General features: G+C 38.2%; 1 protein-coding gene across 1 annotated transcript in view; it reads right to left on the bottom strand.

Moving 5' to 3' along the window:
* Positions 1-10,556: 10,556 nt before the first annotated feature.
* MYOM2 (myomesin 2) overlaps positions 10,557-26,116 on the bottom strand; it is a 75,635-nt gene continuing 60,075 nt past the window's right edge. The window contains exons 29-37 of the mRNA XM_010021720.1: positions 22,777-22,890; positions 21,325-21,412; positions 18,382-18,420; positions 17,606-17,711; positions 15,277-15,440; positions 14,908-14,944; positions 14,761-14,783; positions 13,860-13,915; positions 10,557-10,874 (exon numbers count right to left, since the gene is read on the bottom strand). Coding sequence (XP_010020022.1) covers positions 10,557-10,874; positions 13,860-13,915; positions 14,761-14,783; positions 14,908-14,944; positions 15,277-15,440; positions 17,606-17,711; positions 18,382-18,420; positions 21,325-21,412; positions 22,777-22,890 — 945 coding nt within the window. The remainder of the gene's footprint in view (positions 10,875-13,859; positions 13,916-14,760; positions 14,784-14,907; positions 14,945-15,276; positions 15,441-17,605; positions 17,712-18,381; positions 18,421-21,324; positions 21,413-22,776; positions 22,891-26,116) is intronic.

The raw sequence follows: 26,116 nt of genomic DNA, 5'->3' as shown, positions 1-26,116 counted from the left end.
TTACAGGTAAGGAAAATACATGCTAGATTTTTGAGGGGTTTTTTTGTACCATGCCAGTAGAGCAAGGGAGTCATGAACACTAAGGTTATGGCCACAATGTGTCACTGGAGCTGAGTACAGAGAACCAGGGACACATCAGTGAAAAGTGTTATTTTTTTCTGTTAAGACTTTGGTTTTGTAAAACCAAAGCAGGAAGCTGTATGCAGCCCGACAGATAAAATCTCTGCAGAAAGGATACTGATAGCTGTACAGTTCCTGCTCTGCCTTATTTGAGATCCATCCTACTGCCAGTCAGCCAGAAAAGAACATTTAATCAGGTTGTGTAACCCAAACATAAACTTCCTTTTGTCAGTAGTTCTGTTATTAGTATTTGAACAGCTGGCAAGGAGAAGAAACTCCCCAAACTATAGAATTCCCTACTAGTATCCCCTTAGATAGAAAAGTGTCCCACTTCTCATCATGAATAACATATCCAGGTCACTCTATGTATTAAGTTCAGGAGGTACTGCGCTGTACAGATATCCTGAGGAGGGGAAAGGTTTAACTACTGGAAAGTTTCAGATCAAGATTTTGAAATTTGTCTTGAGGATCTGGTCACAGAATTTCACTTATGTATTTAGAAACATGTAGATGAGTCCCTCTGTGAGTTTGATAGTCTTCATATGTAGATGATCAGAGCTTTGCCGGGATGTATCTGTCATAACTAAAAGAACAACTGTTATATTCATCTGACTAGCTTGAATCCTCTCGTGTAGCTCTGTCACACATCTCTGCTTCTGATGCCAGTGTCTTCTGCCACCTAACACTTTCAGCAAACTGGAATTCTGACACTCTCACTGCAAATATCCTCATATGGCCATGAATATACCCACTGTCAATCTCCTTCTCAGGTTGCAAGCTTGGTTGAACTTTTAATTTTTCTCTTTCTTCCTTGCATACTCTGGTTGGTGTTACTGCCAAGTCCTGCTTTAGTATCTCAGAGTTGGTATCTTTCCATATCACTCTGGCTTGCAGTCTGACATGGTCTTCCCCAGTTATAGAAACACCTTTCCCTCAGTTTCTCACCAGTGTCTCTCTTCCTGTCATTCTATCCCACTACTTAGATCTTCTGATTCTCCTGAATTTCAGCCCTGTCACTGCACTCACCTGCCATGCTCTGCTCCCTTAGAAGCTGCCATCATTAATAATTTTGGCTAATCAACAGCAGATTTCATAACATGTACTAAGTTAAGATATGCAGAGATGTCCATGACCTCAGTCTCTGTAGAGAAATACATGTCAGCCCTTGCTTTTGTCTTCACTGGTTTTGTGCCTTTTTATCCAGATGTATTTTGTTTCACTATCACCTCTTCCACACATATACCTGGGTACTCATCTCAGCCTCACTGCCCAGCTCCTTCATTACAGTCTCCTTCCCTTCTAGCTGGTGCTCCCCCCTGTAATTTCAAAACTCTCCTCTCCCCCTGCTATTGTCTGTTTTCACAGCCATGCCAGTATCCCCATGATGCTGTCTGATGCTTCTGTGTTCACTTGCTTTATCAGCTGCCCCTCAGCAATTCCGTGATTCCCTTCCCCTCTCCACCTTGGGCTTCCTGCAGTCCCAGCCTTCCCACAGGCATCTGCCCTCACCTGTTCTGCACTAGCATCAGCCAGCTCCCTCTTCCTACCCTGCCTGAATCTCATAGGTAAGCAGGAGCAAGAAAAGGGATGCTCTTTGCTGCAGCATCTAGTTAGTAGGAGAGCAGGCACTGCCTCTGGCAGCCCAGAGGAGTCATCTCAGGAAAAGGGCAAGCTGCTGCTGGCTGGAGCTTGACCTGTGCTCGCAGAATCATCAGAGACTTTTACTGCTAGGAAATCTCTACTCATGTGCAAACTACAATTTACCAACTTGGCCAAATTTAGACAGGTTTTCAAGAGGACAGCAAGAGGCAATTTTCTTCTGCAGATCCCCTTTCCCACTCCTGTCCATTTAATTTGTCACAAATGGGTGATTTAGATTACCTAAAGAACCACTGTTAGAGGTATTAGCAAAAGCAGGTTTAATATGATGTTGTAAAAGTACAACAAAGTTTGATGGCAAGATTCACTCTATTACTGTACAGCACAATCACTTGACTAGTGATTCAAAACTGTCAAAGCACAAATCAAAGTCACCAAGACAGAAATAAAAGTTACCCAAATCAAACTTACCAAGGCACAAATCAAATTTACCAAGACAAAATCAAAGTTCCAAGTCACAAATCAAAGTTACTATACTTTGTAGATTGCACCCACAACTGAGAAACATGTATGATGCAGAATGTACTATAGTTACCATATTGATTAGCATATATGAAAGAAGTGAGGGTCTCCACCCTGTGGGTCAAGCTTAATGATATGTGAACCATGTTTGGTTCATGCTCACAATGAATATTGCTGCAAGAAGGATAAGCAATCCTTCAGTGGTTAACCAAATCTCCAGGGAAAGTGTGCTGGTATCATTCCTGATATTGATCCTGAAAGGTGAAAACAACACAAGCCTGCAGCGGTTTTCTGGATGGGTTACCTATTAATGGCTCAATTTGTTTAACTTCTCAGACTAAAGACAAAAGTCCCTTCTGCCACTTGGAATATCTCTGTTCTGTCTTTTTAACATCAAAATACAAGATCATTCAAAAGAATATAGATGAATATAAGCAAGCTGCCAATCCTGAAATGCATGTGGAGCATCTGTAATTACAGCCTGAGGCCTCAGGAGAAGAGCACTTGGGAGCACAGTTGCTGAAAAGTCATTGGCCCATGGCATTTTCAATTAAAGCCTGTCAGGCCCATAAAGGCTGTGCTCAGATGGAAGGGGAATTACTAACTGTGTTCTTTGGAATGGAACAGTCATACCAGTTCATGTTTTGGCATGGGATGGACACGGGGCTTGACCAGAACCCATCAGAAATTATCATGTGGAGCTCTCTAAGTGATGCAAATTATGTTTCTGAGTCTTTGGTACTACTAGGTAAGGATATGGTTCTGAGAAGAGAAATCATGGTTTATTAAATGAAGTACAATACAAGTGACGATGCAGGAGACAGAGAGGTCTGCAAGACATTCTGATTTGCAACAAGACACTTCAAACAGTTACAACAGGATGGAGCACAGACTTACTTCAGAGGAGTAAGCCTGAAAAGAATAAGATCCACAGGAATTTAGCTACCTGAAACCAGTAAAAGGAGAGCTGTGCATGTAAAACGTGATTATATTTAAAGGGAACACAAAAACAGGTTTAAGACCTGATGACAAAGTGAAACAGGTCTGAATGTCACACTTGGAGAAAAAAGACATATCCAAAGCAACCTGGAAGCCCATTGACCAGGCATAAATGCTAAACAGACTGGAGAAGCAGAGAGCATGCACCAAGATAAAAAGAAAGGTCTCACAAGAGCCAAACCTGCTCCTGAAAGGTCAGAACATAACCTTTAACAGCAAAAACTGCCAGAGGTGTTTACCATACGTGACCTGGAGGTCTATCCAAAAGCAAAGAAAATCAGGAAGTTTAAGGTCTAAGCCTGCAAAGTGCTGTATACATTACAGAGGAGTTCAAGGACTAATGTGCCAGTTAATCATAAAGCATTTTTCCCCCAAGTTACCCAAAAATTAGTGGGAAGACAGTCAGTGGTGGATGCTGATGAAAAGGCATCAAGACCAGGAAAAGGTCAACATCAAGAAATGCTGGGTTCAGCTAGGAGCTGTAGAGAGACACACAGGCTGCGGAACCAAACATTTCATTTACATTAGGGTAGGCTTGCTTGATGAAAGTGGTTATGAGAACAGCAGGCCATGTAGGCTCAATTATTTGCTTACTAACAGGACACTAAGTCTTAATGCTATCACATACACATTTCATATGGCTACTGGTGCTTGGACATTGTAGTTATAATCTCTGCTAGTAAATTAACCAGTGCTAAAGGATCAGCACTGAACTTAATTAGCTAGTACTTTCATTTGTTCGGACTGACCTTAGTGAAGTTTTGGCGTAGGTCAGCTCATGCATTCTTAAACATCTGATCTGAAGCTAGGGTGGGTAAATACTGTCTCCAGTTGGCAGTTCAGGTGACATTATGCTTTGCAATGGTTGCTATAAGAGGTTAATGTGATGCATAGAGCATGTTGGCCTAAGGACTAGATAACCAAGCCTGGTACTGTTTATTTACTGATACAGATTCTGCCATTAAAGCAGTATTGAAGGACAGAAGATCAAGTTAGAAGAACACAGATTATACCAAGAAACCACAACGTCTAGAGAATGACAATGCTGAACAGGAATATATCTGGGAACTAGTTAAGAGACAACCAGAAGACAAAAGCAGGAGCCCAGGAGCAGGAGGATGCTAAGCTCTGGCCAGTCATTGAGCTGCCTTAGGCACACTGGAAGAAGTCTGGTATATGAGAACCACAAGATCGTGCTTCTCCAGCTAGAGGGTGTGCTCGGCTAACAGAACAGAGAAACTGCACAAGGCATATTTTATGGGCTTAGCAGAAGGGCACTAATTCACCATGAAAGGCTTAGAGCATCTAGTGACAGAGCAATGGGGAACAAAGGTAGAAACAAGTCCCATACTCATAGCAGCATCACAATCAAAAACTGGGCTGAAGACTTTTCAAAGGACAGAAAGCCTAACGCAATGTCTTGGTAAAGGCCAAATCATGACAGTCATCTAGGACTTGGGACCAAGTGGCTGCTGGAAGTCAGCAAATGATTGCACAGAGAATTCAAAATAACATGGATATCAGAGAAGGCAGCAAAGATTTCAAAATACAAAAATTCAGTAGAGGAAACCAGCCTGTAAAAACACAGCAAAAAATCAGCTATTATGAAGCATCTCTGTAAACAGATTTTTCAACTAAAGAGCTAATAAAATTAGAGAAACATGGTACAGAATTTATTACATCTAAGTTCAAACATCAGCCATTTAGGTGTGTCCCATCCAATCTGGCTATACTAAGCTCCCTTTACAGTCAGTGGAAAGAATAAACAAGATTCATCTCACTTATTTCAGACACCTGCGTTAGAATGACATGACTTGTGCCCTACTAGTACGTGTTTCTCTCCATTTTCTAAGAAGGGAGTTTCAGTGATTAGCTCAGATGGAGACATCTGCATGTGGCCTCATAACTCCCAGCCAGGGAGTTGTCTTGTGTTTTACCTCCCATTAAGCACCATGCAGGAGGTTGATTGCCATTTTCATATGTCGAAGGCATTTTTTCCCAGGCAGCAAAAGTGGCACACGACTATGTGGGGTTCTTTTTCACACACTGTCTTGCAATCAGGAGGGCTAGATTTGGGGTTGATTTACAATTGTTGGATTTGCTTTTAGTGCACTTCATTCAAAATGGTCCAGTGGAGGTCACTAAGTCAGCAGACTAAAATTTTGATCACCATTTTTATCATGATTTAAAATGGTAAAGAGCTACACTGGCTCTATCTTTAACAGCAGTTGTAGCTCTTTCCATCTGCCTCTCTTCTACATGCTGAGTGCACCAACGTCATCAGATGGATAATGGCTTCCTGAAGAAGCCCTCAGCAGGGTGGAGGGCAAATTCTCTCATGGGAGACATTGGTGCCCAGTGAAATCTGCATGGGACAACCCTGCTGGATAGTTTAGAATACCACGGGAAAGGCTTTAGCTGCAGCTATTAACTAACTGCAGTAGGGTGTCTAGGTCTCTCCTGTCAGACTCTCTGCTGCACAATATTAATGTAGCAGAGGAGCAACAATAACAGAAAGTGAAGTTACATTAACTTAAAAAACAAGACAAATTTATTACAAGTTAACAGTCCTTTAATGCACCCTCACAAAGTTCGAATGTTCATAAAGAAAATTACGTGAGGTCAAGTGTGCTATTTTTAAAATATAACAACCTGATAAACCTTGAGCTAATACCCAAGGACAAAGCTGGTACTGAGATACTGCACATTCCAATGAGGAATTAAATATTAATATCGAAGGCTATTGCTAGTTTCTTACAGGTCTCAACATTACTGAATCTCGCAGTAGCAGAGCTGAGAGCCAGACCCTGTGCTCTTCGGTCCCAGACCTCCCATCAATTTCAAATGGAATCAGCCCTCTGTAAAGACTGAACAAAAATAGAAATGGGCCTTGCTGTACTAGAAACAGAGTGTGAAAACCTATGGAAGCTGGTAAGTCTGAGACATTTGCCTTTACAGCTCCAATTCAAATCTCCCCTTGCAAATAGAGTCAGTATGCTGAGGTTTTCATGTCCTAAGGAGAAACTTGATGTAACATGAGTGTCTTGCAGTATTTTACAAGACATGCTTAACCTCTTAATGTGTGTCATGCAAAGATTAAGAGGCAGTGTTATTGCTTGCAAAACCACCTGCTATTTCCGGGAAACAGTCATTTGCTGGACCCGTCCTTGTCACTAGCATAAATATAATGCTTTTCATAATCTCCCATTGCCTAAGTGATGTGTTTGCATCAAAGTGATGGATATGCTATAGCTGCAGAATTTTTTACAATCTGCTCATTTCTATCTTGTTCTTTTGGTGCCATCTAGAGGTTATAGTCTTCAGTTCTACAGAACAAAAATAAAGTGTTGCACTATATTTCACAAGTTTTCCTTAAAAACTGTCTGTGCATTAACATCACTTAGAGTATTGTTATCACTGAACCTCTGTCTCCGTACAAGAGCAGATTAATGAGGTGTGCACAGGTTTTTGAGCTGTGGGATGCAAGTGAAGCTTATGGGCTGGTGAAAAATTTACACTAAAGGCAAATGCTGTCATAAAAATTAAAAAAAAAATACCCTCATAAAAAGCACCTGTAAATTGGCCTTAGGAGGAATTTTCACAGAGCTTGTTTCCAAGAAAATAAACAGTAACTTATCAAAGCTGATTCAAAGGAAGCAGGTGCTTGGAGAAAAGCAGCCTTGCCAGCCTCGTAGCAGAATGCCAACATGACAGACAGAGACATGAGTTTGGTCTGCTGGCACCTGCCTACCATGACAACTCAATGATGCTCCATTTCACACTAGACCTGCCTAGAAAAGTGCAACATGAAACTCAGACAACACAAAACTCACCAGTGTGACAGAAAAACATTCTAATAGAAACATTTCTTCTTAAAGGTAGCAGAAATAGCTAATTCACTGCAATGGGTCCCTGGATTTGTAAAAATAACAGGCTGGATTCACATCCAGTGTAACTAAGTCAGTCTCCCTTGACCTTAGTGTGAGTAGGATCATTTGGCATCAAACCTCCTCCAGCAAATCTTGCTTTCTTCTCTTCCTCCTTCAGAATGGTTATTAATTAAACTAATGCTGAAGCCAAGTCTGTGAAGGGTGTGTGCAAATGTTAATATGCCTCATCATGTATTCCATCTGACTTGACTACCAGAGCATGTTTTTTGTCCCTCTAATATCTGTCCAATTGTATTGCCCCTCCAGACAACTAGATACACGTTTGCTCTGAAAAGACAGTACTTTTTAAACACAGTTGACCCAATTCATTTTCTAGCACTGATAAGATTTTTAAATGTGTACAAAAGAATCAAAGGTACACTGAGCACTGAAAAATGTGAAACGGTTTATAGGAAGTCTTTTGAATGCAATGTTCCTGTGAATGATAATTTCTGTACTTCAGCAGAGGATTAACTGTCATAATAAATTATTTCTGTTTGCCCTTAAGGAAGTAAGTGAAGCTTGCTTAACTAAGAAGGCCAGCTAATGGTACAACTGAGATGAGACTAACCTTGTCTCCTGTGCCAAGGATACCTCTCAAAAGCTGCCATAACATGCAATAATTTGATAGTGTCAGCTAAAATTAACCTGTGTACTGTAGAAAGAGATAAGAATAATACTAAATTCTTGCTGATACTCACTTTACATGCTATGGAGACTGGCTCTGACGTTTTGTGAGACTGCAGTTGTAAGATTTTGAAAACCTTACAGGCCTTTAGTAAGAAATCAGAGTAGAAAAGAAGAAAATTTGAGTTATTTTATTGGAAGACTTTCTGAAGTTTTTGTGATGACAGATTAATGTAAAAAAAAAAATTCTTATTTTGATAGATTTTTGGAGGATAAATCCTTGTTTCCTTTGTGTCCTAAAATTTCCTAATAAAATTAGCTCATGCAATATCACGGTCTTGAGACTTTAGCCTTCTTGGACACTTTCCTTTAATGACCAGACACAGAATATGGTTCCATAGCCACAAGAATTTTTCCCCCACAAAGAAGCCTTTTTCATCACTGCGGAGTGTAATTCCTGTCTGGTTATACTGTACTTCAGTATAAAATCACTGTTTGTTGGCTCTAAGCACAAAAATCTTTCAAAAGCTGTTTATTTAAAATCAAAACATCTCTTAATAAAGTGTGATTAGAGATTATTTCCTTTCCAGAGCTGGCCTGCTGTTTTTTATCATGACTACTCGCAAATATCAGTGAGTTGCAAAGGAGGCTTGCAGGTTTTTTTACTTAAGGAATTTGAAATTACAGTGAATCCATCCTCATCATTATCTGTTCAATCATTATCTGTTCATTATCAGGTTCTTAAATAGTCTACAGTACCACACCCTCAATCCCTCCTGCAATATTATAAGTTCAGGTAAAATACAAGAAGTAGAAAAACCTTGTAAATCTAGCATTTAACATGCTCATGTGAGAAGCAGGTTTCCTAGCTCATCTATTTTTACTTTTACCTAGTTAGACTAGTAAAAAAAAGATACACAGAAGCAGCATTTCCAAATACAGAGAAGTCTGGGGATTAGTGCACTGCCTTTGGTGTTCAGAGATACAGATTCAAATCCCCATGGATGGAGAGGGGGGGAAGAGTAACGCTGCTTTCCTGCCTCCCAGATGAGTGCTCCAAGCTACTGTGTCTGACAGCTTGTAAATTGGCTTCTCATTTCCTTTGCTTTTCATTTGTCTCAAATATAAAACATTTTTTGAATAAAGTGTTTGTTTGCCAGACAAAACAGTGGAAGGTCTATGTCACTTAGATGAGAAAAACAAAATGAAAAAAGATCTGAGATTAGGTAAGTTTACTCTGAAACTGATTTTCTGGGGGTTTTTCATTTTGTCTGCTAGGGAAAAAAAACCAACTCACAAACAAAAACCAAACAAACAAACAGAAAAAAAAAAAAAACACCAACAAAAAAAGAAACCCAGAACAATTTCCGTATTTTCCACAGTTAAACTCAGAGGCTGCCAGAGACTCATCACTGGCTTCCAGGCATGACCCATGAAACCCCAAACACAAGGTACAGTCCCCATAGCTGTGCCAAACCCTTTCATCAAGTTTCACCTGTGAAGATCTTGCAGAGTGCCATTTCTCCTTACCCAAGCTCCCCTGTCTCCCACAGTGCTCCCTTTCCCACACATTTATCCTAGAGACTGCAAGAAGTCACGAGAGAGGAGGGCTGCATCTGGGATGTTTTTATCACCAGTGTTACTTACCATTAGAAGAACTCTGCTGGAAGCTGCTTAGCAAATTACAAAGGTTCATCTAGGTAGATAAATGAAATTCTATTGAACAGGAAAACTCATCTGAAAAAGCCAATGCTTCAAACACTCAATCATGTGTTGTATGACAGGTATGTTATAATCTCACTGAAGCTCATTCTATCTGATCACTTCATGATACACATATATTGAGATCTTTGCCCAGCAGGACATCAATTCACTCAGGGAAGAGTTTAGTTATTCACTTTGAATAGAGGAGAATCAAAGACATAATTATCTTAAGTGACTGAATTGTATACATGTCGTTTGGTATCAGTGTAAGCTTGCATCTTGGCCTGTACTGTAAAGAGTAAATTAACATCAGAAGTGTCACCCAGTGACTGTGGTTAACCATAATTTTCATTCTTTATTGAAAGTTGATAGTCTGTATGCTACCAGCTGTGAAATTGTACTGTAATTAATAATTAAACAATGAAAGAGAGTAAACAGAACTAGTTAGGTGTCATTTGGAGCAGTAAGTAACAAAGGTGACTTTTGAAGTTTTATTATCACACAAAAAAAGAAAACCAACATATAACCATGTGACCTATACTACGACTATAAAACAACGGTATCACTATTAAAGAGATGCTATCCACTAGACTTACAGGATCAGGGGCTCCAAAGCCAAAGGAACTGTGTGTGGAACAAAGCAGGAACTATCTCTGAATATGTATTGAACTGCAGTTCTCTACCTCTACTGACGGGACGTTTTTTCGCAGAGTGTGGTTGGGTTGTTTGGGGTTTTTTGCAGAGGGTTGGGGAGGGTGGAAATGGAGGTTTCCTGTAGGTTTGTGCAATTTTCCATTGCATATGGTGACCTCTGGCAGGCTTTTTGCTATTTGCAAGTCACACCCCACTACATGTATTCAAAATGAGACTGCTGCAGTGTATACAGCACCATAGCACAGCTACCTCCCTGAAGCAAACTCCTAAAAGCCCAGTTTCCCTTTGGACATTATCAATAAGTTATGTGAGGGAATACCTCAATTACAGCTTATGTATTCTATTTTATTTTGTTTGTCAAACACAATGTCAAGCTTTTCTTCATACTGGATGTTGCGTGCCCTAAGGTTGGAGGACTTCCTCTGATGGTGGGATTGGGCTGGGTTTAGCAAGCTGGCCAGGCTTAATTTCAGGCATTTTTTCACCATGTTTGTACACACTTATAGTGACATCCACTTTTTCCCCACCATACTTGTTCTTGACATGGATGCTATATTTGCCGGAGTCTTCTGAGGTCACTCCCTTGATTGTTAAACTGGCATATTTCCCTTGTTCCAGTGAAAAAGCATAGTGCTCATTAAGTTCAAAGACCTTGTCATTCTTGAACCAAGACACTTCAGGGTCAGGATTTCCAAATACAGTACAGGTCAGATTCAGCGTCTGAGGGAGGAAAAAAGAAGTAATTTTGAGGATCAGTCAGATTTGTTTAACCAGAATATTCTCAATATTGCTTTCAGGCACTTCTTACTCCTAGTTAATTAAGACAGGTATCATGTTCCTGAGGACTGAAAATTAGAGTTTTTAATATTTCTTTTTTTTATTTGATTCAGTCTTTCCACCATCTTAGCAGTGACTGTAATGCAATAATAGCCTCAGGGTAACATTGTCTGAAGATGGTAAGTTGGGCTGTCATTGCAGTCCTGCCTGCAGGAGACTCCTGACAACCCATTAGTCCCACATGAGGTTCAGGCAATGATAGGTTTAAAAACATCCTTGATGTTTCCCTGTACACAGCAGGGAGGAGAACTAAGGAAATCTTTTCTGACCAAGGCTTCCTAAGTTATTGCTTGAGATGATTAAAAATAAATCACTTAAAAACAGAGTACATAACGTGAATCATTGGACATTGACTCCAGGTGCAGCTGACTGGTAAAATGGAAATATTTCACAAAGAATAAATACTACGTAAACATTGTAAAAGTGTTACACGCTTATTGAGAGAGTAGCTGAAATGACCTAGTAGACCATCCTGGTATTTCAGGTATTTTCCAAGGACTGAACTGAGACTGAAGAAGCCAATAAAATTTTCATGGTTGTTCTTCCAAATTTTTATAGTTAGTGTTGAATCCCATTTTGACGTCCATACGTACATGTATGTACACTACATGTATTTAGGTACAGTGATGACAGAATAAATAAAAGAACCATCTGAAAAGTTGCATTAATTAATGACTACTTTATCCACCTTTACTTGGAACTCATTCTGCTGAAAATTCTGCCATAGATAATTAAGTCACCTCAAGAATTTCATATATGCACCATTGTGTTAGGGGAAAAAACAATGAAACAAAGAAACAAAAACAAAACAAACAAAAAAAAAACCCAAAAAACAAAAACAAAACCCAACAAATCATGACCAAAGAAAAATACCCCAAGCAATGAGCAATGCAAAATTGATAGTTTCTACCAGAATGCTTCCTTATTTTCCCTCCCCTCCGTATTCCCCTTTAGGTTTCTCCAAATCCTGACCCACAGGGAACAGAGGAAGTCCATCTGTGTGTGTGCATACATGTATGCTTCTGTGCAATATTTTTATTGAATGATGATGATTGAATAGGTGTGAAGAGGGAAAAATGAAACAGAAAAACATTTTAAGTGATTTAAAAATCCATATATTCACATATAGAAGCAGCTACATGCCTCCAAGGTCAGAGAGGAATGTTGAAGGAAGATTTACCTGCTCTGAGTACAACCTAGTGACATCATAAGTGCGTGAGTACTCTTTAAGAAATTATATCATGTAGGATGTAAAGTTAACTAATAGTCTATAGGAACTAGCCTTACTATAAAATATTTAAAGATTTAATAATGTAAACATGAAAATAAAATTTTAGGAAATCAAACTAACATCTAATAGCATGAATTTAAATCTTATTGTCCTTTCTATAACCCAGGCCATATTTCATGACTATTGCCCTTTCAAAGTGACTTCATTTAAAAGCAATTAATAATTAAACAATAATAATTGATCGAGTCTTAATAAGTTAATATTAAAATCTTACCAGAGAAAAGATATATTCCACAGTCTTTTTAGATCATTTTGGGCCTGTTCTAATTTATTAAATAATAAATGTGACCTAAAATCATTTATAATCTCTTAAGAAGCACTAGTAAAGCTTCATGTCCATATATTTGTTTAGTTACGCTGTTCCATTGCATGAAGAAAACTCTTCACTTTTTTTTTAATTTTTTAATTTTATACTTAATTGTCACACTTGTACTTACACAGCTCTTGCCTGGTACCTGTTAATATTTAATTTAAAGATGATTTTAAAGTCTCACTTCCTTGTGATCCATTCCTTTTTGCTTGATTGCAGGAATTAAATATTTTCATATATTCAGTTATTTAATCCTTAATCATGAGGTTTCCTTTGAAGACTTCTGATTCTGGAAATGCACTTTGTAGCATTTCTTTAATTTAAGGTTGTAGGTTTTAGGGTATGATTTTGTGAGGAAACTGCAGCTAGTGTGGATATGCAGTTAGGGGTGACTCCACTGAGCTGTTTCCTTACAGTTAGATTGTTTGAAGATGTTGGTTGTAGAGTGTGTTACACTTAACCTCCTAAAAGACTAGCTTTCTTGCTGTGTCTACCACAATAAGAAGGTCCCTTATATGAACTTGTACTAGAGACAAAGGAAGGAATGGGCCAAGAGGAAAATCATCTCTATATGGTCCAGAGTTGAACAGCTTTCAGCATCCAGTATAAGGACCATATGTTCCCCTGTCATCCTAAAGAGACTGCTCCTGGATATCCAGAAAATGGTGAAGTACACAGAGTTAGAACAGTTGTGTGCAACCTCTTACTCTGCTGTTAAGAAAGAATTTTCATACAGAAGAATGCAGCTATAGTCTCTGAAGATTCACTTCATACAAGAGACATAAACAGCCTGATCAACATGCTTTTGATAGCCAGCAGATGGTAAGAGTCACATCGGCTCATGAGCTGATCTGCTGTATCCTGTCGGAATGAAAGTCCATCTAACTCTCTTAGAGGTCAAAAGCAACTGCTTAAGAAAGTACACAAAAATACAGAGGGTGAATAGCACGATCCTATTCCCAGTATACCTTCCTACTTTCCACAGATTTGTGGCATTTAAACTGGTTATAAGACTGATTCCTCTTGAGGCTGACCTTGCTTGCCTAAGATCTGAATCAGGCTGTGCTTCCTCTGAGTGCGTAGTCAGCTTATGGTACCTGTGCTTCCTTAGAATTCGCATGTGTCTTAATTAAATTACTACTATTACATGGTTTAAATTAACTTCCTTTGCTTTCAGCTTCTATGAAATCATCTGCATTCCCTCCCCTTTTACCATAAAAGCAAACTTCTTACCAGTCAGCATTTCTTTGACAAAAACTGTCCTTACCTTCCCATCCATTATAGTAACGACATCAGGCAAACCACCAATGACTTTACCACGATCTAGGAGTTAAAGAAAAATATATTGGCCATGTGATGTTTAGACCTCAAAATTACTAATTCCTTACTGATTTTATAACTTGGCATCATATTAGTCACAGCTTTTGTTCAAACTTATCTTTTTAAAAAATGTAGTTCCTGATTAACTAAATGTATAAAAACATGTGTTGTTTCTTTTTAATGCATCTTATGGTCCCCTCTTTTTTCAGTAGATTGTGCTATAGCATTCTAAACTGATATATGTAACAGCCTTGAAGCTACTGGTGAGCTTGACAGTTTGTGCTTTGGGCAGAGAGCAAAGCTAGGAGAATGATTTTAGCATTTTGGTGATATCTAAGATTGAAGGAAAATTTGTTCTGCCATTCTCTTTGTGGGCAGAAGCATCTTGTCATTACTGGGGGAATTGACATCAAAGAACCAGAATTCCTAAAGCCCCTAACAGTAATAAGGTTCCCTACTGTGTGTATCTCAGTAAGCACTGCCCAACAGGCATTAGCAGCTAATTTTTTACTTAACAGGTAGATTCAAATATTCAGTGTCAGCAGCAGCTTTCAGAGTCAACACATCCTTATATGACACCTAGAAGCTCACACCTCACAAACTTCTGCAGATACGACAAGATACAGTGGAGGTTTTCAAAATGTGTAAAACTTTAGTGGATTGCCATTGGAATTAAAAACAAATAAATCCAAAAATTACTATTATTATTGCAGTATTATATGATAACAGGGGATTTCTGCAGCCACAGAACCCTGAAAGCTATGACAACATACCATGACAGATGCCTTAAAGTGAACACTATAGTCTAGATTGTAGAACACCTTTGATAAAATGTAAAATAAACTTACTCTTCTCAGCAAAAGCAGCTGCCCTAAAATTGTTGAGGAAAAGGAAGAGAAATAATTATTGTTATTAATGTAATTATTAACAAAATATTTTTTCTATAAGTAAAGACACTTGTTATGGCATTAAAATGCAAAAGATGTAGCACTTACTTGAGTCGCTGGAATTCTGCACATGCATCATCAAAAGCTGTAACAAAACAATTGAGAGAGTTTTGCCCATTAATATAAATTGCACTTGGGGCTCAGTATAAACGTTTAAACAGATATCCATGTTAAAGCTCTTTTAAAATCCATACAGGGTTACACAGTAGCAAAACGGAAAAACAAGCTCCTGAAACTTCATGCCACTGGTGGTGGAAACAGATGTAAGATTAAAACTATCATAACAGTTATGCAACTAAACTAGAATTGGTTCTGACCAAAGGCTTTCTGGTTTTACCATCAATCCTCTCATTCTTGCCAGTAAATTCTGTTTAATCCACAAAAAGTCACCATAGAAGTACGGTATTCTAAATATACCTTGCCCAGACAGATCGAGTGTGCGTTTGTAGGATTGCTTGCTGCCAAAGATTTCAATAGTATAGTTCCCCTTATCCTTTTCAGTAGGTTCACTTATCTGCAGCCAGGCAACATTCTCTCCACCTCCAATCTTCATCTTTTCACTAGAAGAAATCTTAGATTCCCTGGAAAACATCAATGGAAATGTTTACGAACATTCTTTTAATGTATATTCTCCATAGTAGATCATCTGTAAATTACAAAGAATAACATCCCATTCCTAATCTACAGATAAACAGCAACTAACAGGAGCAATTTACCAGAAGATTCTTTTCTTCCTTGTACGGGTATAAAACACTTTAGAAAACTAGCTTGAGCTTAATTTCCAGAGATAAATTTAGAGTTCTGTACACTTCATACACATTAACATAGAATATATAAGAGTAGCAAACTAGAGGCAAATAATCTTTTCTGATGAGAAAAAAAAAAACCTTTACCTTTACATCAGAAATTAAGAAAACCATAAAATATTTGCATAAAATGTATTGCTTTTGCATCAAAATTCACCTTTGGTGGGTTTTTTAAGAATGAGAAGCAAACTGAATTAATAAATAGGTCTTTAAAAACAGTGGCATTATATTGACTTATCATCCCTTTATCAGCTAAGAATACAAGAAATGCTGTCCTGATTCAGACTGGGATTTCTTCTTGTCCATAATCTGTCATGAAGAGTGGAAATAGAAGAAGCTATTTAATGAGAGCATGCAAAGCAGACTGCTTTTAATGCTTTGAAGAGAAGTTCTCTTCCACTCACTAACTAAAGAAATATTTCTTTTCATCCTTCCTCCCCAAGCATCTTTAGTTGGAATTTTTAATAGATGAAGTCAGCATTAGCTTGTCTTTGATCAGTTATTTTATTTGTCCAGACAGGGCTGATTTGGCTTCATAGCAGAGTTACTTTCATGGAGAGAGGAATTTTCACTATTTCCCTTTCTGTAAGATGACTATATTGAGTTCAGTGTACCAAATTAGATAGCTGGATAGAAACTACTACCTTAGAAAATACTAAACGTAATATTCCCCAATGTGCCATGAGTGGATGATGCATGCTGGCTTTAGGATTTGCACTATGTTCCCTGCTATGCAGTGTGGTGGATAATTCAAAACAAGCTAGAAATCTACATGTCGTGTTTCATGATGTGCAGATAATGGTAAAATAACATGGACTGTCTAGCCTTTCATTTAAATATAAATTAAAAAGTTGCATAGAATCCCTTTTAAAAGAGCACGGAAGTTTGCAGAGGCTGGGGGTAGTTGTTTGGTTTGTTTGTTTTAGTCTTTGTTTTAGCTTTAAAAACTCTGACTTATAATCACTGTAATCAAGGAAGTCCTGAAATTTTACTGGTTCACAATTTGTGTTGAATGATCTTTAAGACAATCAATGCGTAAGACATCACAAAACCTGAAATATTGGGGGGGGATGGGGGAGGTGTCTGTATGTAAATATAAATATGCACACTGATATTTCCAGATAAGCCATGTAACATTCTCTGGTTTTATATTTTCATCAAGGAATGTGAAAGTTGAAAATACTTGAAGAGATTTTAAATACTTCCAAACATTAGCTGCAGTTTCAAACAAATGAGGGCCTGACATAGCTAAGCATTTGAACACACATTTAACTGTAAATACACAGATGAGTAGAGTGCTTCTAAAGTCAAAGGTTAATTTAACATGAGGGTGGAAAAATATTGTGAACTTTAAAGCTCATTTCTGGTTGTATTCTCAGCTCAGAGGGCTATTCTTAAAGTACTCTGTGCCCCACTGAATATCTTTTCAAAAAGGAACAGAAGTAAGATATTTTAATATATCCTAACTGAGATATTTTGCATTACTTAAGACTGTATCAGTTTGGAAAAAAAAAAGAATCCTTTCTTAATATAAGCTTTTATTAAACTGTGAGAGCAGATCCTTGGTGTTCACCTACTACTGGAGGAGAATTTCATCCATTTAAAGAAAAGGGCAGCATAGAAAACTACGCTCAAATAGTTTGCTATCTTTGAACCAAACAGATAATATAGTGGAAGACAAACAGTCTCATGTAGAATAAGAGGCTGGAATATTGTAGATTCTTTTTTTCCTGGCTACTACAGTCCTCCTGATAGGTGTTGGCTAAATCTGCTAATATTTCTTTTTCTGAGTCTATTATCTATGTGAAAAGAGTATATGAAATGCTGGACAGAGAAATTCATTAATGTGGTCCACTTAATAAATGGCACACAACAGTAAATAGTATATCATAAACACAGCATTTTTTCTCAAATAAAATTGAAAAAATAGTCTCATGTACCTGTGAGACCAGTTGATTTTCATTTCTTCATTGTAGTACTTCAAGAAACACTGGAGCGTTATTCCTTCCTCAGTGCAAAGGATCTTCAGTGGAGAGGCTGACTTACCTGTGTAAAATAGGATATATGCAGATCAAATAGGATAGTGGAATGAACAGGAGAAAGTCAAATGGACTACTTGTACTGCCAGGACAAAAAAAAAGTCAAAATCCGTGCCATTATTCTCACCTACCACAAAGAGACAATTGTTCATGCCTCTCAAAGGAGATCTGCTGGTTTGTATCATGTGAGAGTTCAGTATATGTTTATGGTTTTATTGTTATATATGAGCATTAGGACTAGCAAGATCTGTTGTGAAATAAGCTAGTCATGTGATTGCCATGAAAGTGTAATGTCATGATTCTAACTGCACAAAAATTTTCTTCTTGTGCAACCCCTGTTCTTTCAGTGGAATGACACCCAGCTTCTCACTGGAAGCAGGATCAGCATCTCATTCTGTCTGTATCAAGGTTCACTTATTTATGGGAAGAAAATTACGGCTACAGCATTGTCACAGTATCTAAACCAAACAATCCAGGTGGAATAATATTTTGTTCTCTTTTAATAGTGTCAATTAGCAAGGTCAACTGCCAGTTCAGAAACTTAATAACACGTCCATAATAATATAAGTATCATGACTTTCAGAGATTTCCCACTTATAATTAAAATTGTCTGCCTCAGGCTAAGATGACTTTAACATAAAAAACCTACAAGAAAATCCAAGACAGCATTTACTTACCACTGACTTCGCTCAATGCCAGAATTATATCATCATACACTGGAGGAAAAAAAAAAAGGAAAGAATATGCACCATCAAAATTAAATCAGAATACAGCTTTGTTATGTTCAATTTAATTACAGCAATAAGGGAAATTTTCACATCCTTAGGTAAAGAAAATCATTAAAATTGCAACAGGTGCATAGGACAAATTAGAGACTATCTGCGTACAGCATACAAATTCTGTGCTATGTCACTCAGTATCTCCATTGTGTGTGGAGTGAGCTGACTGCTGTCAAATCTTTCTCTTTGTACCCTTCAGGTCAGAAACAATAAAAGGTCATTAAAAATGGATAGTTTGCATTTAAAGGAGAGCAGAGGGGAAAGAGAAATTATCACATTTTAGGTGAAAATAGTTTTCACCTGCTTCCTGTAAGACAGCATTTGACAAATGTAAACCCCTTCAATAGCAAGTGAAAGAAACCAGGTATCATATCAAGCTTTTGCAATATCACAGAGCTGATGGGTTTGCAGGAGGGAAGAACCCTGGAAACAGGGGCAGCAAACCAAGAGAACTCTTTTATAGCAGAACAATCCTGTTCAATGTCACTGTGTAATATGGAAAGAGAGAAAAAGAAAGAAGTGCCATAATCTGAAGAATGCATACTCAAGGCTGAAGAATTTTTATGAATAGGGGCAACAGTGAAATGCATGAAGTTCAGAAGATGCTACTTGTATATTTGGTCTGTATTGTTCCCTATCTACACCTTATTTATCTTTGCTAAAATAAATAGTGATTTAATTCCGTAACCCTCTGCAAACTCCAGTATGCTTCTACTGGCATATTATCATGAGGACATGAATTGCATACTATATATACATGACATTATAGATGTCTGAGAAAATGGGGTTATATTACTTATGCTGTCTAAATTGTATTTTTTTCTGAAAGAATAATGGGCAGAATTTATATGGAGGAGAAACACCTGAAAGATTATCAAGTGATGATACAGCCTTCTGAGGTAAAGACCGAGTTCTTAAGCTGTAAAAACACAGGTTAAGAACTCAGTCTGACATTCATCTTTTCGTCTTATTTCAGGTATTTCCCCAACCTCCTAAAAAAAAGTTAAGACCTTTGGTAAACTGAGTTAATATTTAAACATGCCTTTCTCCCTCTATTAGGACCCAGTAAAAAATACTCATTATTTAGGTCAAATGTCTACATGCAGGTGGGATGTAACAAAGTTTGCTGAATAAAAATCATTTATGCTGGCTACAGATCAGTCTTTATTATAGGCTCAGAAGTGAAGTAACATTTTGTTTTCACTGAACAAATTTTGATAGGCATAGAATTACAGTAGATCGCTATGATATGTGGTAACATATCATTGGTACATTTTAGACTAGATTATCTTACCCTTATTTGCGTTTATCTTCTTTTGAATGCCAATATATACTGAGCTTGAACTAACCCACTCCATAAAATATGCAGTCTTCCAAAGCCCTGTTCTGTTAAACTTCTCTGCTTATCTTTTACATATCAAGGCTAATTCCACCATTTAGGAGGCCCACTGTTTGATTTAGCACCACAGTTCTTGTGGTTTTGATGGCTGACATTTTCAAAGCCTCCTGGGCCTACAGAATTAGACACTGAATTCTCTAAACAGGCATTTCACTGTACATTTCCAGCACAGCACATTCTTCCCACAGTTGAAGTATAGACTATGGAAGCTGGAAAGACTACTGACCACAGGATGGAGAACTACTGCGCTATTTGTTTATTCCGGTGGTCAGGATACCCTTTACTTGAAAATCCATAGACTTTCAAGGAATGATATCTGTATATATCAAAGGACAGGAAAGGAAGAGGTGGTTAATGAGGATGTCTTGGGTGAGACCTGAGCATGGCATAAATGGTATGGAATAAGGGGTTGGAGATGGTACTGTTTTTGGCTGGGATTGAGTTAATTTTTTTCATAGCAGCTTGTATGGTGATGTGTTTTGGATTTGTGGCTAAAACAGTACGGATAACACAGAGACCTTTATGTTATTGCTGAGCAGTGCTTATACACAGTCAAGGCCTTTTCTGCTCTCACCCACCCACCAGTGAGTAGGCTTGGGGGCGCACAAGGATTTGGGAGGGGAGACAGCCAGGACAGCTGACCCCAGCTGACCCCAAGGGATATCCCAGACCATATGACATCATGCTCAGCAATAAAAGCTGGGGGAAGGAGGAAGAAAGGGGGACGTTCGGAGTCATAGTGTTTTGTCTTCCCAGGTAACTGTTATGCATGATGGAGCCTTGCCTTCCTGGAAATGGCTGAACAGCCACCTGCTGATGGGAAACGGTGAATGAATTCCTTGGTTTGCTCTGCTTGTGTGCACGGTTTTTGCTTTCCCCATTAAAATGTCTTTATCTCAACCCATGAGTCTTCCTCTTCCAGTCCTCTCCCATATCCCACCAAGGAGGTAGAGGGGAGAAGGGTAAGATGGGGGGGAGGAGAGTGAGCAAGCAGTTGTGTAGGGCTGAGCTGCTGTGGAGTTAACTCACAAAACAGCTCTAGGATTTTGCAATCAAAACAACTCTCAGTCCCCACTGACAGTCCCATATCAACATTGAGCACTTTGGTGCTTTAGAGATTCTTGTAGACATTAATTAAAGATTAAAAAATCTGAGAGAAAGGGAGCTCACTAGAAAATATCTCACATAAAAGGGGACATCTGTTTGATTAGAAACTTACTTCATTTCTTGTTTGTTAGAGTGCTAGAGATTAATCATTGCAGTGCCCAGTGTCTCTTTTTCTAAACTGGTAATAATGCAGTTCAGGCCTCTATGGTGTATGAAAAGAACTGAAACTCAAAGCATCCCAAAAATATTTGCTAACTTGCTTTTTGCAAGGATAAACCTTTGGCACCTCTTGGAAACATGTGATCATTATTGCAATATAGTAAACTGAATGTTACCTTTTCCTGATAATTCAAGAGTAGATACATCATGACCTCTATCATCTGATAGTGTTGCCTTATAAACTCCTTCATCTTTGCGAGACAGCTACAAGGAAAATACAAGATGTTTACTGACAAACTTGATAATAGTACAACATTTGCTCAACCCCTGCACAATTTTTCTAAACCAAAAAAAATACATTGTACTGCATTCTGGCGAAGTAATCTTACCAGAGATTAGACAGAATCTATGAATGGCTTGGACATGTTTCTTTATGGACCTGTTTTTAGTTTTTAAGCCTAAAACATATTCTGATTTCAGTTCAATTGCCTTGAGAAACTGTGTTTTTTCTCTTGTTCCAGAAGGACAAACAGGATTGATCCTGATCCGTAGAAACTACAAGTAGTATAGTAAGACATAACAAAGGGTAACTTCAACCCACACAAACTTTAGAAATGTAATTTTTCTTTAACAAAAACTATTACTTTTTTCAATTGATGTAAAGCATAATAGATTTATACTCTTTAACTGTCCAGATATCATCCCAGTAGCTTTCATTCAAGCAGCAACTGTAGTCAAATTATATCTATGTTAAGTAAATAATGAATTCATTACCCTTGGAGAGCTCATATTCTAAAATCTAACACCATGATACTGTGTTAAAGGCAGTAGGAGGTTTTGGTTTAGGTGTTTTTATCTTAATTTGTTTTAAAACCTGAAGGAAAATATATAACTATATATTACATATATTTTGGAGGTTATGTCATTGAGTTTTAGACTTATATAAATCTATAAGCGAGTAAATCATAGTAGAAGCATCATATAATAGAATGACAAGTAACAAGAGTAATTCAAAAAAAGCGGAAACCTCCTTCCGCCAAAAAGGACTGCTCAAGAAAAGTGAAGCCACTGGAAAGTCAGTGCTCAGTTGCAAGTGATATGAAGGAAGGAAATTAGAAGAATAAGACACCAAGAAATAAAATAAATATATCCATTAAATGGAATGCACATTAAGCAGAAAATTTCAGTCCAGGGACATTTCAGACTTTGAAGGCAACGGTTATGCAAGTTAAGGCTTCAGACACCTAACAAGTTAGGTTATCCTGTTTGCATAAAGATAAATCTTAAATAGCCATATACCTTAAACCTATTCATTTAGGGCAATAAAACTGAAACACTGTCAGAAATAAGGTACTTTAACAAATTGAAAAATTAATGAGCAATAAGAAAGAATGAGATAGAGTTCACCTAAGGACACTGAAGCAACTTAAGCATGAACTATCTGAGCTAATAACGAAAATAGATACTTTTACTAGCATTAGTTACTTAGCAGATAATTGAAGGATAGCAAATATGCCTTTTCTTAAAATAGTTCACAGAAATCATGATAGCTGGTTTAGTGCTCTGCCTGGCAAATCTATAGCATGTCAAGCAGCAACTATCAATTCTAACAATAGGTGATACTGTACCCTCTGAATACTGAGGTGACATTCTTCCTTCTGCAGATCAGGCACCTCATCAACATCAATTCCAGAACCGTCCTTATACCACTTGAAAACAGTCTCCTTCTTCGTGTTTGCAACCTGGGCAACAGAAAAGGCACATAAGGCTGACTATGTACTAAAGAAAGGTATCACGCTGCATATAGTCACACAGGTACTTTCAACAGAAGCCAGGGGTTTGTTTAACACATGTCAAACAAATCTAAATAAAAATACAATTTCACCAGAGCCCTACTAAGCAAATCATAGTCCTACGTTATTTATTTGCAGCATAGAACTGGTCAGAAGTGTACAGCTCACAGCTCCACAGCCCTGTTAAATCCTTAAAGGCAATCATAGAATCATAGAATGGTTAGGGTTGGAAAGGACCTTGAGAACTTCTAGTTCCAACCCTCCAGCCATGGGCAGGGATGCCTCACATTAGACCATGTCAGTCAAGGCTCTGCCCAGCCTGGCCTTAAACACTGCCAGGGATGGAGCATTTACTTCTTTAGACAACCCATTCCAGTGCCTCATTACCCTCACAGTAAAGAGCTTCTTCGTTATATCTGAACTTACCCTGTTTAAGTTTAAACCCATTACCCCTTGTCCTATCAATCCTGTCAATCTCTTCTCCTAAAGGTTTTTGCACTCTTTCTATGTGGTTGTAACTTGTCTAGAGGTATCTGTGAGAAGTATCTTTGAAATTAGAGTTCCTAAACTTTCTCCTTTACCTTTTTCTGGTTGCACGTCTCTAGAGAGCTGTATGCAGAATTTAACCCACCCGCCCTTATAGAGTCTTCAGCCAATTTGCAGATTTATCCCAGCTATCTAAACAATGTCTTTGAGGGATAAACTGCAGAAAGTGTCTGGAATTACTATTTGGAAAGCATTTCAGACTTCAAAATTGCGAGCTGCACCAGAAATCCTCTTTTTCTACTGCATTCTATCTTATGGAAAGTACAAACACTTTAGGAATCCTACAAACTACAGTCTCTCCCAACACAAAGGGGCTTAACAATGCAATGCAAATGCAGAGAAGTTGCTTGAAAGCCAGGATTTTGCTGTAGTAGCAGCAGCTCATCTAAGCAATGCATAAATAGACCACAACTATACCTTAAGTACTGCTCTAATTTTGAAATACAAATTGTTTATCGGTGGCACTTAAATATAGCTGCATGAATGACCTCAAACTGTGAATTCAAAGAAACTAAAAGCCCAGTTCTTTCTGGAAACCTTGGCAATATATTTTATTTTTCTCCCTTTCTGAAACACGATGGTTTATTTGACATCCCTATTTCCATGCCCTTCAAAAATCACAAAAATCTGATGGCATTTCCATCTGTGGCCTGAATTCTCAGTCAGAGTGTCTTCTGTAGAAGGACAAAGCTGGCAGTACATTTCTCAGACCCCAGGCAGTTGCTTTAAAAAGTCTCCTTAAAAAAGAACTGAACAAATGTATAGAGGGCAGCCCAGAAGTTAATACGGATCTTAAATAGTTTCCAAGTGGCTTGCTTGGAGGAAAAAGCATGCACTAATTTCTAATCCTTTCACATTAGAGAAGTCTTTCCATAGATGAACAGCTCTATGAAAGCTCTCTATGGAGGTGACTAGACAAATAGGAGGGCCTCCTATACTGTTTCCTGGACATCTCTACAAATCCTGCTTAAATTAATCACAGATATTGCTGCTTAATAACCAGTGTGGTTGCTATGGATCTCTGACAGAGTACTTGGGATCACAACCTGGCCCAAAGCAATGCCTTGGTTGAGAAAAGTTAGCAGCATTTTACATTTACCAGTAACTAAAAGTGACTGCTCCTATAGTCATACGACATGGGTGGCAATTTTATTTGAGCAAAGCCTGAAGGAACAAGCCTTTAATGCTTTTCAAAAATTTTTCATCAAAGACTGTTAGCACTCAATCTGACAATAAACAGACTGAGTTTCAGGCACATGCAATTTGCAGTGCCAAAGTTATTTCATGTTGACACTTGCGATGAAACGTCCCTTTTTCACTGTTCAGGCACACATCAAAAATCTTGCTTTTAACAGACAGTACAAATAACGGTCAAAGTTACACAAGAGCAGGTAGCTTCTGAACGTTATGCAATTTAGAAGTACTTAAGGAAAAATTATAATAGATGCTGCCATATGAAGAGAAATAAACACACAATAAAAAGTAACCACCATCAAATTATCATTCAAATGGACAAACATGTTCTACTAGCATGCAGGGGCTACAATACCGAAAACAAGATTATCAGTCCCAGCTGTATCAGAATCAAATACTAAGTCAATCAAAAGTCCACCAGGTTCAATCACATAGAAAATAAGCAGTACATGAAGTAATGTATATTACTTTTGATGTGCTCTTTGGTCATTATTATTGTTAGTGGACCTGGATCATGCAGTCAGCCCTCTGCCCCACACAAGCTTCCAGTTGCCCTGGTTTCCTAACTCCCCTATTTCATGCCATGGCCTTTGAGAAAGACAAGGTGAAAATTCCTCTTTTGTAGGTACTTCCTTCACATTAATCCAGGCTCTTTCAAGAGGTAGAAACAGCTCTGGTGCACAGGACCACTAACCAGAGCCTAGAAGAGACCAGGACCAAGTGCTGTGATATGGCCAGGGCAGGTATATGTTTTTATTACGATAGGAATAGCCCAGGGCAGACACACTTCTAACTTGAATGTCAGGTATTTGAAGTTCGTAGGACAAATGCAGGCTTTATTGTTCAAACTCTTCCTATGTGCAAATATCAGCCACAAACAAGCATAACAACAGTAGCATAGGAACCTAATAGCCAGTCACATACCAACAGTAACAAACATTATAAGGTCAATGGCACAGTTAAAATGATGAGTGTGCAAACAGCCCACATCCTAGATTTCATTTACATAAAATGTTCTGACCTTATGAACAAAAATTACACTGGTGAAAAGCATATAATCAGACACTCAGCCTCCCATAGCTTCAATCATAGAAACAGGCTTGACAGTCAATGAAATGAAGGACAATTTCAGACGAATTTGTAGAAAATTAACACTAGTATAACTGATTCAGGAACATTTAATTCCCCATGTGAATGAAAGGATAAGCAGGGTTCATGCCTGAAGCAAATCACGTCAAGGCTATAAAGTACTGCAACTATACGGCCTCGTACCAGCAAAGGTACCATGTTAACTAATGAGTGCTGAGCCCTAAAATGGTGGCAGGCAGAATGGCTGCTTCACCACCCAGGTCAGTTCTGCAGGGAATAAGCTGAAGTTAAAGGTCTCCTAATTAGTGAGCAGGAAAAAAAAGAAGAAAAAAAGCCCACAAATGTG

This window comes from Nestor notabilis, unplaced genomic scaffold (genome assembly GCF_000696875.1).
Source record: "Nestor notabilis isolate BGI_N333 unplaced genomic scaffold, ASM69687v1 scaffold179, whole genome shotgun sequence".
NCBI lineage: Eukaryota > Metazoa > Chordata > Aves > Psittaciformes > Psittacidae > Nestor > Nestor notabilis.
Note: the sequence above shows the minus strand (reverse complement) of the source record. Positions and strands in the feature narration are given on the sequence as shown.